We start from the raw sequence: 12,642 nt of genomic DNA, 5'->3' as shown, positions 1-12,642 counted from the left end.
GCCGGCGCCGGCGCGGAGCTTGCTGGGAAGGACGAAGCGAGGGCGGCCTTGGAGGCGGGCGCGCCGGGAGGGCGGGGCAGGGAAAAGTCTACGCGTTCCTCCGTACGCAGGGGCTATCCGCAGATCCCGAAGTGCATAAGGGGCTGTAGTCCTCGGAGTCCAAAAGGAGCCCGTCATTCTGCACGAGTGCCCACGTCAACCTTGTTTCTATCTCGCAGAAGCTATGTTTCAACTCCCGAAACTTTTGCGCCTGGCTATTGTTTCCTGCAGGCCTCCATCAAACCTTCCTCCCTGGCCGTGAACAAATGTGACTCCGTCCAGGAACTCCGAGGACTCGGGAAGAGGGATAAGAGTCCTGAGCTGAGACTCAGGAGACCCACACTCCAGTCCCAATTTCATCACGGATTTGCTGTGTGGCTGGACGTTCTTTTCTCTCTCTGGGCCTCGATGTCCTTCTTCCGAAGGAGGCTTTTAATAACAGTAACAGTTCCTTGAACGCTTACTGTGTGCTTTCCCAGTATCTAATAGCTTGGTTCTCATAACCACTCATAGAAATAACTACTATCTGTTATCCCCATTTTACGGAAAAGGACAGTAAGAGAAAGGTTAGGTAACTTGTCCAAGGTCACATGGATAGTGAGTGGTTAAAACAGGGATTCAAAACGTAAGTCTGACACCAGCACCCAGGTAACTACTCGGCTACCCTGTCTTTTACCCAGAAGAAACACTACCACAGCAGGTTTCCCTGAGGCAGTCAAGGTAACTTGTGAAAGTAGGTCATATTTTCCCCTCTCCATTACCGTTTTGGCAGTCAGTTCCTCAGGAAGGTGCTGAGTCAGGCTTCAGGCATATTCATGAGCCTTTTCTCTACCCCATACTCTACAAAGTCTCACTGGGGTTAAAGTAGAAAAAACCCCACAATTCTCTACACGTGATATCACAATTCTGTATCCTCATTGTTTCTGGATAATTAAGTCAAACCCAACAATCCTTGTGCCTAGAATTTGAAGCCTAAGAGGTCTGGCTTTTGCCAAACCCAAAATTTTTTGAGGCCCAGTTCAAAGGTCACTTCAGAGCCTTCCCAGTGCTCTGCAATCCGTACTTGCTCCCTAGGTCTGCAGAGTTCTGTTACAGCATTAGCAGTGAGGTGTTGAAATTACTATTTGCTTATAAGTCAGTTAATTTTGCAAGAACTGTTGGCTAAATATTCTAGTCCCAGAGCCTCGCATCAGGCTGTGGGTAGAGAAGATTGTAAACTGTTGTACTAATTGAGTGTTGGTTTAGGGCTGTTAGGATGTTAAATATTTCCCCCAAAGGCTCAGTGAAAGACTTCAGAGCAGTGCATTTTGGATTTCAGATTTTCAGATTAGGGAAGCTCAACCGGTAAAGTTTGAGAAAATCCCAAATTCGAAACATTTCTGGTCCCAAGCATGTTGGATAAGAGATATTCAACTTGTAGTATAATGATGGAACTGAGGCTCAGAAAGATTTGGAATCTACGTGTCCTGAAACAAGGCCCTGATTATTTCTAGAAAAGCATTCTGGAAATCTCTTGAGGAGGCACCATATAAATCAGGCCTTGATACATTTTCATATAGAGGGTGTTCTAGGTGAGATAAAGAACATAAAAATGTATGCCTGGGGTGAAGGGTAGAGGATGTAGTGGAAGGGCCAACAATAGCCTAGAGGGGCCGGCTAGGTAATGAGAACAGGCAAGAATATTGGACAGAAACATGGGTTAACAAGTTACTTTCTCCTTTGCTATAAACAATGTATAGCAACAATATTAGCACCTGCCAGATTGAGAGAGGTGGTGATTGCAGTAAAATACAGCAGCTCTTGCACATTGTTACCAAGCAGAAACTCAGGCCGGGTAGGACCAGATAGTATTTTTCTTTTTTGTAGATAGGTTTTACTCGGCTGTTGGGGCTGGAGTGCAGTGATCATTTTAGCTCACTGCAGACTCGACCACCTGCACTCAAGTGATCCTCTTGCCCCAGCCTCCCAAGTAGCTAGGACTACAGGTATGTGCCACCACAGCCAGCTTTTAAATTTTTTTGTAGAGACAGGTCTCACTATGCTGCCCAGGCTGGTCTTGAGCTCCTGGCCTCAAGTGATCCTCCTGCCTTGGCCTCCCAAAGGGTTGGGATTACAGGCATGAGCCAAACAGCTTGGCCTCTTTTTAAAAATGGATACTTCATGAGAGTCTTTTTCCAGACAGACATTTCTTGATTTTTTAAAAAAATGTTGCCCGGGCGCGGTGGCTCAAGCCTGTAATCCCAGCACTTTGGGAGGCCGAGACGGGCAGATCACAAGGTCGGGAGATCGAGACCATCCTGGCTAACACGGTGAAACCCCGTCTCTACTAAAAATACAAAAAATTAGCCGGGCATGGTGGCGGGCACCTGTAGTCCCAGCTACTCGGGAGGCTGAGGCAGGAGAATGGCATGAACCCGGGCGGCGGAACTTGCAGTGAGCCGAGATCGCGCCACTGCACTCCAGCCTGGGCGACAGAGCGAGACTCTTGTCTCAAAAAAAAAAAAAAAAAAAAATGTTGGCAACTAATTCAAACTTAAACACTCTGCCAAGCAAAACCTTCCTGTGGGTTCAATAAGCTTTCTGGCTGCTTGTCTGTCATCTATGTTTTAGGAATTGATCTAAACTAAAAGGAGGAGTCTGTGAATTATTTGATCTTAAGAGGTTCAGGCCAGGCACGATGGCTCATGCCTGTAATCCCAGCACTTTGGCGGAGGCAGGAGGATCACCTGAGATCAGGAGTTCAAGACCAGCCTGGCCAACGTGGTGAAACCGTCTCTACTAAAAATACAAAAATTAGCTGGGTGTGGTGGTGGGCGCCTGTAATCCCAGCTACTTGGGAGGCTGAGGCAGGAGAATCGCTTGAACCCGGGAGGCAGAGGTTGCAGTGAACCGAGGTCACGCCATTGCACTCCAGCCTGGATGCCAAGAATAAAAACCTCCGTTTCAAAAAAAAAAAAAGGGTTCAAAGGGCTGTAGAGTAGTGCTGATGACAGTAAGTCAAAATCATTTAGAGAAACTCTAGAAAATGCAAACTGAACTACAGTGACAGCCACAGATCAGTGGTTGCTGGAGGTGGGGCAGAAAGGAGGGATTCTCAAGCAGGAAGCTTATGGCTTATGAAGATCATAGATATATTCACTATCTTGTGGTTGTTTTATGGGTGCATATGTGTTTCAATTTATCAAAGTGTACATACTTTAAATATGTACAATTTATTGTGTCAATTATATTTCAATAAAGCCGATGAAAAAAACTTTACAGCAGGTACAGGTTGGTACAACTCTTATTTCCACTGTTAAGCTACAAGTTTAAACACCTCCTTATTCTCTTCCCCCAAATCCAGTCTAGGGTCACTCCAAACCAAAGAAGACAATTTAGAACTTTGCAACAGGTTTTTATTTTTGCTTTATATCTATTACAGTGTTTGAAACCTAAAGAAATACATTTTCTCTTCAAATTTGGATGTGTATATAAATAACATTTGTCTGGACTCAGCACACTCAATGCCATGGTTTCTTGGCCTATGTATGCTCTGAAATCAAGCTGTGTCTGTCTACCCAGGGGCCCTGAGAACATGGAAAATAGAGTTTATAGTTATTAGAAAAATAAAAGCAAATGAATTTGCAAAGAAAAACCAGTGAGAAGGATTAGATTCATCTTCCAAGGGTCCATAGCTGGTAACTCAAGCCATTCTTGGGGGATATCCAGTCTCTTGAGTGGCTGGGACTCCATTACCCACTTTCCTTCTTTAACAGGTCAAAGGCAATTCCCACAAAAGCTGGCTAAAAAAGCCGACACCCAGCTTCAGAGTCTGAGTGTTCATGAAGATGTGGACTTTTTTTTTTTTTTTGAGATAGAGTCTCACCCTGTCACCCAGGCTGATGCAATCTTGGCTCACTGCAACCTCTGCCTCCTGGGTTCAACAGATTCTCCTGCCTCAGCCTCCCGCGTAGCTGGGATCACAGGTGCCCACCATCACACCTGGCTTTTTTTTTTTTTTTTTTTAAAGTAGGGACGGGGTTTCACTATGTTGGCCAGGCTGGTTTTGAACTCCTGACCTCAAGTGATCCACCTGCCTTGGCCTCCCAAAGTGCTAGGATTACAGGCATGAGCCACCGTGCCCAGCTGAAGATGTGGATTTTTTTTTTTTTTTTGAGACGGAGTCTCGCACTGTCACCCGAGCTGAAGTGCAGTTGCGTAATCTTGGCTCACTGCAACCTCCGCCTTCTGGGTTCAAGTGATTCTCCTGCCTCAGCCTCCCAAGTAGCTGGGATTATAGGCGTCTGCCACCACGCCCAGCTAATTTTTTGTATTTTTAGTAGAGACGAGGTTTCACTATGTTGCCAGGCTGGTCTCAAACTCCTGACCTTGTGATCCGCCCACCTCGGCCTCCCAAAGTGCTGGGATTACAGGCGTGTGCCATCGCGCCCGGCCAGATGTGGACTCTTTAAGGACATGCTCTGAGTCAGAGGTAGGGTCTCCGAGAGCTTACTTCCTTCAGTGCCCCCCAGGACATGGCATATATAATAGTTACAAGAGAACAGGGCTGGGGTTCAGCAGCAGGGTTCAGGTATGAGCTTATATGGACATCAGAAGTCAGGCTGGCCCAGGAGCAGCTAGGCAGGCCACTGAAGATATGCTACATAAACCTTTTCCCATGGTGTTCTGGGCCTAACATGTAATGATGCCTCTTCTAACTCTCACAGCCAGCTTCGGTTCTGCACGTAGCCCAGACCTGAAGCAAAGTGCCCTTGCAGAGAAAAAAATAACAGCTTGAATTCACAGATTTGGTTGGTCTTGACCTCAAATTCTTCCTTTGCCACAGTCTAAATCAGGGTATGAGGCTAGAGGACAGATAATGAGAGACTGAATCATTTATGAAGGCCTTGGCCAAAGAGCAGCTAGTGCCCACTACATGGACCCCAGTAGGGCCAAATTCTCAACTTGTTGGCTTACCAAAAGAATGAAAAAGCTCAAACAGAAAACATACTGGACAAGGTTGGTCTAGAACATGCAATCCTAAATGGCTATGGAAGAAATTTATTCTAAGCAATATCTCAGCCTCACACTCACTAAAGGGTAGTTCTATCATGGAGATGTTTACCATGGTTTAGTGCACTGAGCTCTCCACCGTTCCCCAGGCTGCCAGGGAGGCAGAGAGGTACATACATTCCTAATGCCCCAGCCAGCCTGTTCTCCCTACTGGGTCCCTGGATTACCTGCAAGGACCTGGGGAAATTGGCTCCCTGTCTTCAGCTGAGAGTCTGGAATCTGAACCCTAGATGAATCCCCTGAAGAATGCTCAAGATGGTGGATACCAAGCTGAGTGAGTCTAGGGGAGAAGAGAGGCCTGAACAAAAGAGCTGGGGCCTTCAAAGAGGTGTATGGGAGGTGAGGTTAGTAGTGTCAGGCTTTCCTATCCTTTCCTTCTAGTTTGCTTGCAACAAGTACAACTTTAGGGTATGGGGGGAAGGCGGGTAGACATGAAAAAATGGAAATACAGTTCATTCTGCTAGACAGTTTTCATTTTAAACTGGTTTGGCTTGAGAAAAATAGAAAGTCTGTGCCTGAGAACCTTCTTTTCCTCTCCCTTATTTAAGTACAATAGCAGCTATAATCTGTGTAGCTCGGCTCCAAAAAACAGGGCTCCTGGAAGATGGCTTTCATGGCAGAGAGTTGATGGGGTAGATTAATGGGCTCTAGGTAAGGAGGAACACCAAGGGTGTCTGAAAACTGAGGTCAACACCTGCTCCCTGGGGGTGCCATTTGTGTTCCCTGACCCATGTAACAAGACTGGCCAGCAGTGGGTGGAATCCATGTGGTTCTATCAGAAGGTTGCAGCCAACATCAAGGCCAGGCAGTCACTGGGGTCAGCTGGCATCTGAAGGCAGGCTTCTAAGACCAGAGACCCTGTTAGTACTAAAGATGATGATTTGGGAGTGGGATGCCTGGAGCGGCTGGCACTGTTCAAAAAAGTATTTGAACATATTAGTCAAGAAAAGGGCTCCTTGTCCCTCCTAATCCATATCTAGATACCCCTAACCAGAGATCTTAAAAAGGATAGACCAGCCATATGCCAACATGCCAGGATTCCAAAAGCATGCCTCAACTATTAGGGTATTCCCTACAGCAGACTGGGGTAGGGGGGCTCCATCCTGACAATAACCAGAGAGCCTTAGCTTGCTTAGGCCAGGGTCTGGAATCTAGATGGAGACTGCCCACAAACAGTGGCTCTCAAGCCTGGGCTAAATAAATAATATTTTGCTTCATTACATGGCCAAAGGAAAGGGGGTGATAGAAAAGATGGTATTACTGACTCTGTGGGCTGGAAGAACTTCACCTGTTGGTTGAAAGCGTTGATTAAAGGAAGATAACAGCAAAACCTGGTCTGGAGAAGACATAAATGAAAACTCCTAGAGGCCACTTTTCTCTGATGAGAAATCTAGCCTCACACTCTGCCCCCAGTAGACTTTAGCCTTTGGAGCTCTTAGGGAAAACTGGCTTTAAGCAGCAACCAGATAACCAAAAAAATTTTCCATCTGGTACAGGACCCGGAGCTGAAGCCAAAGCAGATTTTGGAGGAACAGCTGGGCAAGCAGGATGTATATGTCTTACACTAAGAATCTGGTCCCAATATCAGGGACTTAACTGTTACTTGAGATGTACAAAGTAGATCCTACTAAATTGCCCTTTGGATGAGAACAATGGGAGGAGGTTGGGTGGGGGAGGGCTTTTTTTTTTTTTTTTTCAACTGTAAGAGAATGGTTTTGTAATGGAGGTAGCAGGCCAAGTGAAAAAACGATTCTGCCCCCCGCCTTCCTGGGAGATTGGGAGTTGGCAGCCATCATTCCCAAGCTGATGAGTGGCATCTGACTCACCAAGGTGGTACAACATGGGTGTGATTTTTCAGGGACAATTGCCAGCCCTAAACCATCCTCCTCAGAAAATGGCTTTGAAGTGGGACCGCAGCACTAGCAGAGGGAAAATTCAAGACCAATGGCCAGCAGTAAGTACCTGAACTTTAGGTCTATAAGCAGAAGGGCGTGGATTTCACCTGAGCCAGGAGATGTGTAGCAATAGAAGCAAGAATGGTATTGTTTCAGAGGAAGGAAAAGCAGAGCTTGGAGCTGGATGCCTCTTGACTAACCATAGTGGGGAGGTTGGGGTGGGGCGGACTGTGCCTTCAGCTCCACAGCTGGTCTACACCAACTTCCTCTACTCCCATCCAAACAGGTGGGCTTTACTATCACATGTAATCCACCCAGAGGCACAGGCAAGCCACTGAGGCACTGCACTACTGTAATTCAAACAGAAAGAAAAGGCATCTGGATTATAATCGTCACAAGGAAGGGAAAACCTAAACCAGGAACAAGGATCCCAAACAGGGAAGATAAGCAATAGCTCTTAAGAAAAAAAAAAAAAAAGCAGGCTACTAAGTTTCAGTGATAATAGATAATAGGAGAGGCAGCCATGGGTGATTGGTTATGTGGACAATGGCCACTGAGATTGAATTTGACAAGGCAAACTGCTTCTGAGTTTCCTGGTACAAGCAGGATGTTCAGCAGTAAGGACAGAGTAGCAGACTTCACTAGGCCCTGAGGCCATCCTTGCTCCCTTCAGGTCCTGGGACAATCAGGCCACGCTGACCTGCTTTATGAAGGTTCCAGAGTTGAAGGTTGGTCCCAGGTGGTGGTCCAGAATCCAAGCAGAGAGGAAAAGGACCAAGCTCAGGCCTCCTGAGCGAGGAAGCATCCACATCTCTTTTTGGTCTTCCTCACAGTATCCTACTTACAGAAATGACAGTTCTTCCTCTTGAGACCAATTAAGATTGACCTACCTAATATATAGAATATAAAAAAATACAGAACTTTTTGACATTCTCTCCTTTAGAAGTAAAATATACATGATCCAACTATGGAAGAGGAAGAAGAAGAAAAGGCCAAAGGCAGGGATCCCTGACTATCCCAATACATGACACTCTCACTCCAACCTCCTCTGCAGCTTACAGGTCACCAGAGCAGGGACTTTCTCCTCAGGAGAGAGGAAGGACCACAGCCCCCTATCTCAAGCTTAGGAGAAAATACAGCCACCTCAGAGGTTCTCTAAACCCCGAGTGGGAATTTTCAAGTAAACAAATGAAGTTGGGTCGCACCATTTGGAAGGTGAGTAGGAAATATGGGATCAGTAGCTATACGTGGGAAGCCCCATGTGAAGGCCTGTGCTCCTCCCCTGCACTCCCACTGGTGTACTTGAGACACTCCAGGAGAGTGAGGAGGATCTCCCAAACTAAAGAGGTCTGGGCAAAGAGTCAGAGGGAAGGAGGGACCTTTGTTTCATGGTAGCCTCCCCATCAGCCTAGTCTAGTCCCAGGCAATGCAGGCAGCTGGGTTTATTAAAACCAGGAACTCGTGGCTCTTGGGAAGAGCAATCTTAATACAAGAAAAATGTGCAAAAGAAAAAATTAAATAACTCAATCCAAGCGTACAAGATTAATATTCTGTCAGAGCAAGAACACTTTGTTTTGGGTTTCTCCCTTCCCCTCCCACCTCCCACCTCTGGAATATACCGTCTGCTCAAGTACCCAAGATAAGAGTTACACAGATCAGGGCAGAGGACTGGGAAGAATGAAAAAAGATAAAGGGAAGGAAGTCACCACTGAAGAAAAAAAGAAAAAAGATAAAAATAAAAAAAGGTGCAAATTGATTACCTTAGTCCTCCTTTGTCTACCCCTGGGCTCCTGGGTTAAAGACATGTGTGCAGCCAAAATATAGTGTAAGGAAGAAAAACCCAACACGTCCCCTTCTTGTCACAAAACCCAAAGGTGAGCCTCAGATGGTTCTGTCTGTCCAGAGGGTGCTCCCTCCAGGGAAGGGGGTGGAGCAGGTCAAGAGCACAGTCTCCAGGGCAGCAGAGGTGTGTGGTGGCTGATGGTGGGGACACTGCTTTCCCGCCCACCAGGGGCTGCTCTTCCGCTGGCTGGTGGTGCTTCCCATCCCCTCCCCTCCCCGGAGGCAGATATTATAGCTGGAAGCCCTCCATGGGGGCCTCAGGCTGCTGGAAGATGAACTGCTGTTGCGTTTCATCCACTTGGGGAGCCAGGCTGCTATCATCGTCTTCTACACCAAAGTAGTGCTCAATGAGGTCGAAGGCCTTCTGGTAGATTTCTTGGTTCTCATGGCTCTGGAGAAACTCAATTTTATCCAAGCCTACAATAGTAAGAAGGAAGGAGAGGGAAGTGTGAGTGCTTTTCTATGGGCAGGTGAAACATTTACCTATTTTTCCTTCCATGAGGTATGTTAGTGCTTACAAACACAAGTTCATATGATCAGATCACTCTTGGACCTGAAAGAGGAGAGTTAAGATTTCTTCTCAAAACTACAGAATCCCAAAGGAGAGACCAAAATGTCAGTTACAGAGATTCTAGTCCTGATTCTGCTTTAAACTAGGTACATGACCTGGGCAAATCATCAGCCTCTCAGGGATGAGTGATGAGTCAATCCAGCACTCTTATAGGTACAACCTATCAGAAAGAGAACTTATCTATCGCTCCTTAGGAGGAGAAGAAACTGGTGGGAGATAACTCTGAACTCAAAAGATGAGCCAAGTCCAAATCCTAACTGTACCCCAGCTACTCAGTTCATCCCCGTTATACTCATGGTAACATCTGAAACCCTGTGATGGTTAAACTTGGCTAGGGCAGGAGCTCTTAACTGTTCTGGAGACACAGACGTCAGTCTCATGGAAGCTATGGATGCTCCCCAACCCACACTCTGCCACCACCAACATATGTATACCACGTTGGAGGCCTAGTCTCAGGTTTTGACCTAGATTGAGGAGAGGGCACATACCATAGGCTTCCTCTATGAGGCCACAATAGGGATTGACCCCTGAGCCACTGCGCTTGCCCTCTTGCTCTCCAAGTCGCAGGATGTTCTCCAGTCCATTGAGGGCCACTTGCACAATCTTCGAATCCATTACAGTCAGCAAATCACATAGGGGTTTGATGCAGCCCAGTGAGACCAGGTACCTAGGGGCCAGAGACCAGGCAAGTTCTAAACTAGTACAGGACAAATGAAGTGCTGGGCAGGTACTCTGCACTCTCACCAACTCACTCTTACTATTTTTTTATTTTTAAGAATTGTGCAACACCTCATTCCACACCAGAGAATGAGAGTCTTCCCCAACTAAGTCTTTTTTTTTTTTGAGACGGTCTTGCTCTGTCACCCAGGCTGGGGTGCAGTGGTGCGATCCCAGCGCACTGCAGCATCAAACTCCTGGGCTCAAGTGATCCTCCTGCCTCAGCCTCCCAAACAGCTGTGACTACAGGTGTGTGCTAATTTTATTTTTTCTCAGCTAATTTTATTTTTTATTTTTTGTAGAGACAAAGTCTCATTATGTTGCCCAGGCTGGTCTCAAATTGCTGGTCTCAAGTGATCCTCCCACCTTAGCCTCCCAAAGTGCTGGGATAATAGGTGTGAGCCACTGCTCTTACTGAGCCTTGATAACTGCTTATCCTTTCTCTATCTCTCTACCTTCCTGTTGATATTGGTCTAGTTCATTTCACATGTGGATGCTACCAAACATTCCTCCTCCTTGCCTCTGTCTCCTTAGCTGCAACATTACCCCTCTGAACATATCACTTCCCTGCTTAAAATTTTTCACAGGCTCCCTATTTCCCTGAATTCCAAATTCTGTGGCACAACAATACCATAATACCACAAGCCCAGCCCAGCCTGGATGCCCTGCAATCTGGCTCCCAGTTCTTTTCTAGCTCTGCCTCCCATTATTCCCTTCCAAGGACAATACATTCTAGTCACACTTGTAAAGGTCTCCAGGTTTCTGATTCTTGTACCTTTATTTATGCTTTTCCCTAAGAGGCCTTTTATAATCCCATATTTATCCTTCAAAGCTTAACTCAACAGCTATCTCTTTTCTCCTAAGGCTTTACATATACTGACTATGCTCCCCTTAACAGGCAACAGGTGAAGGGCAAGACACCTATCTATTCCCACCACTTCCCACTAATGTTCAGATAATGGAAACTAAAATAAAAGAGTACACAGGCCTGGTGCTTCATGCTTGTAATCTCAGCACTTTGGGAAGCCGAAGTGGGAGCATCACCTGAGGTCAGGAGTTCAAAACCAGTCTGCTAACATGGTGAAACCCCGTTTCTACTAAAAATACAAATAATTGGCTGGGTGTGGTGGCACACGCCTGTAATCCCAGCTACTCAGGAGGCTAAAGCAGAAGAATCGCTTGAACCCGGGAGGCAGAGGTTGCGGTCTCAAAAAGAGTACACATACACAAAATAGCTTTCTATTAGCTTCTTTCAAGTCTCATACCCCAAATTAATTTCCCAAAGAAGCTGCTTTTTTGTTCGAGAGAGGACCTTGCTCTGTGGTAAACGCTGGAGTATAGTGGCATCATCACAGCTTATTACAGCTGTGACCTCCTGGGCTCAGGTGATCCTCCTGCTTCAGCCTACTGAGTAGCTGCGGCCATAGGCACACACCACTACAACCTGCTAATTTTTACATTTTTGTATACATGAGGTGTCCCTATGTTGCCCAGGCTAGTCTTGAACTCCTGGGTTTAAAGGATCCTCCTGCTTCAGCTTCCCAAGGTGCTGGGATAACAGACATGAGACATCACACCAGCTTGCTTGTTGGTTTTTTTTTTTGGACACACTCTGGCTCTGTCACTCAGGCTGGAGTGCAGTGGTACAATCACAGTTCACTGCAGCCTTGACCTTCCAGGCTCAAACCATCCTCCCATCTCAGCTGGGACTACAGGCACATGCCACCATGCCCAGCTAATTTTTGTATCTTTTGTAGAGATAGAGTCTTCTTATGTTGGCCAGGCTGAAGAAACTGTTTTGAGTGAGCCACAGCACGGTTCCCCTTCATTTGTAGAAATAATTGAGAACTACATAGATTTCAGTTCTCTGTTGGATAGGAAAAGGTAGAGAAAAGATGGATACCCATGTCATGTTTCTCTTCTCCAGAAGGGAAAACTGGTAAATTGCTACAGTGTCACTAGAATCTCCAATAGATTCCCACATGGCTTACATGGAATCTATTCCAGATTCTAGTGACACTGTAGCAGTTTACCAGTAAAATTCTATTACATCAAGACTAGGGGGCAGACCTGTCTGAGCAAGAGCAGTTTATAGGTCACCTATAAACCAGGAGCAAACAGGGAGAGCATCCATATCATTCAAGACAATGGGAAAGGAATGTAATACCTGATCTGCTCAGGGGTTCCTCCTGATGTGGCATTGGTGATGGCCCAGGCTGCCTCTTTCCTTGTACGAAACTCTGCTTTCTGAAGGATTTCGATCAACACAGGGAAGATATTTGCATCTATAACAGCCTGAGAGAGGATTGAGGGGAGGCAGATGGAAAGAAAAAGTCATTTCAGGATGATAAATAAATCTAGTCCCCAAATCAGCTAAGACTTAGTCATCTTCCCCATTCTGGGAGTTTTCTTTTGTTCTTCCTATATAGGTGACAGGCTACTACAGAAGAACCCAGTTTTGGTTACACAGCTTCTTTGACCAATAGTACACGTTGATTCCAATTTCTTTCTTTCTTTTTTTTTTTT

The 12,642-nt window shown here is 46.1% G+C and overlaps 1 protein-coding gene across 3 annotated transcripts in view; it reads right to left on the bottom strand.

The window, feature by feature from the left end:
- Positions 1–3,417: 3,417 nt before the first annotated feature.
- KPNA6 (karyopherin alpha 6 (importin alpha 7)) overlaps positions 3,418–12,642 on the bottom strand; it is a 70,582-nt gene continuing 61,357 nt past the window's right edge. For all 3 annotated transcript variants that reach the window (XM_011974036.1, XM_011974037.1, XM_011974035.1), the window contains exons 12-14: positions 12,284–12,411; positions 9,888–10,066; positions 3,418–9,245 (exon numbers count right to left, since the gene is read on the bottom strand). In XM_011974036.1, coding sequence (XP_011829426.1) covers positions 9,058–9,245; positions 9,888–10,066; positions 12,284–12,411 — 495 coding nt within the window. In that variant the 3' untranslated portion in view covers positions 3,418–9,057. The remainder of the gene's footprint in view (positions 9,246–9,887; positions 10,067–12,283; positions 12,412–12,642) is intronic.

Source organism: Mandrillus leucophaeus, unplaced genomic scaffold (assembly GCF_000951045.1).
Source record: "Mandrillus leucophaeus isolate KB7577 unplaced genomic scaffold, Mleu.le_1.0 Scaffold141, whole genome shotgun sequence".
Taxonomy (NCBI): Eukaryota; Metazoa; Chordata; class Mammalia; order Primates; family Cercopithecidae; genus Mandrillus; species Mandrillus leucophaeus.
Note: the sequence above shows the minus strand (reverse complement) of the source record. Positions and strands in the feature narration are given on the sequence as shown.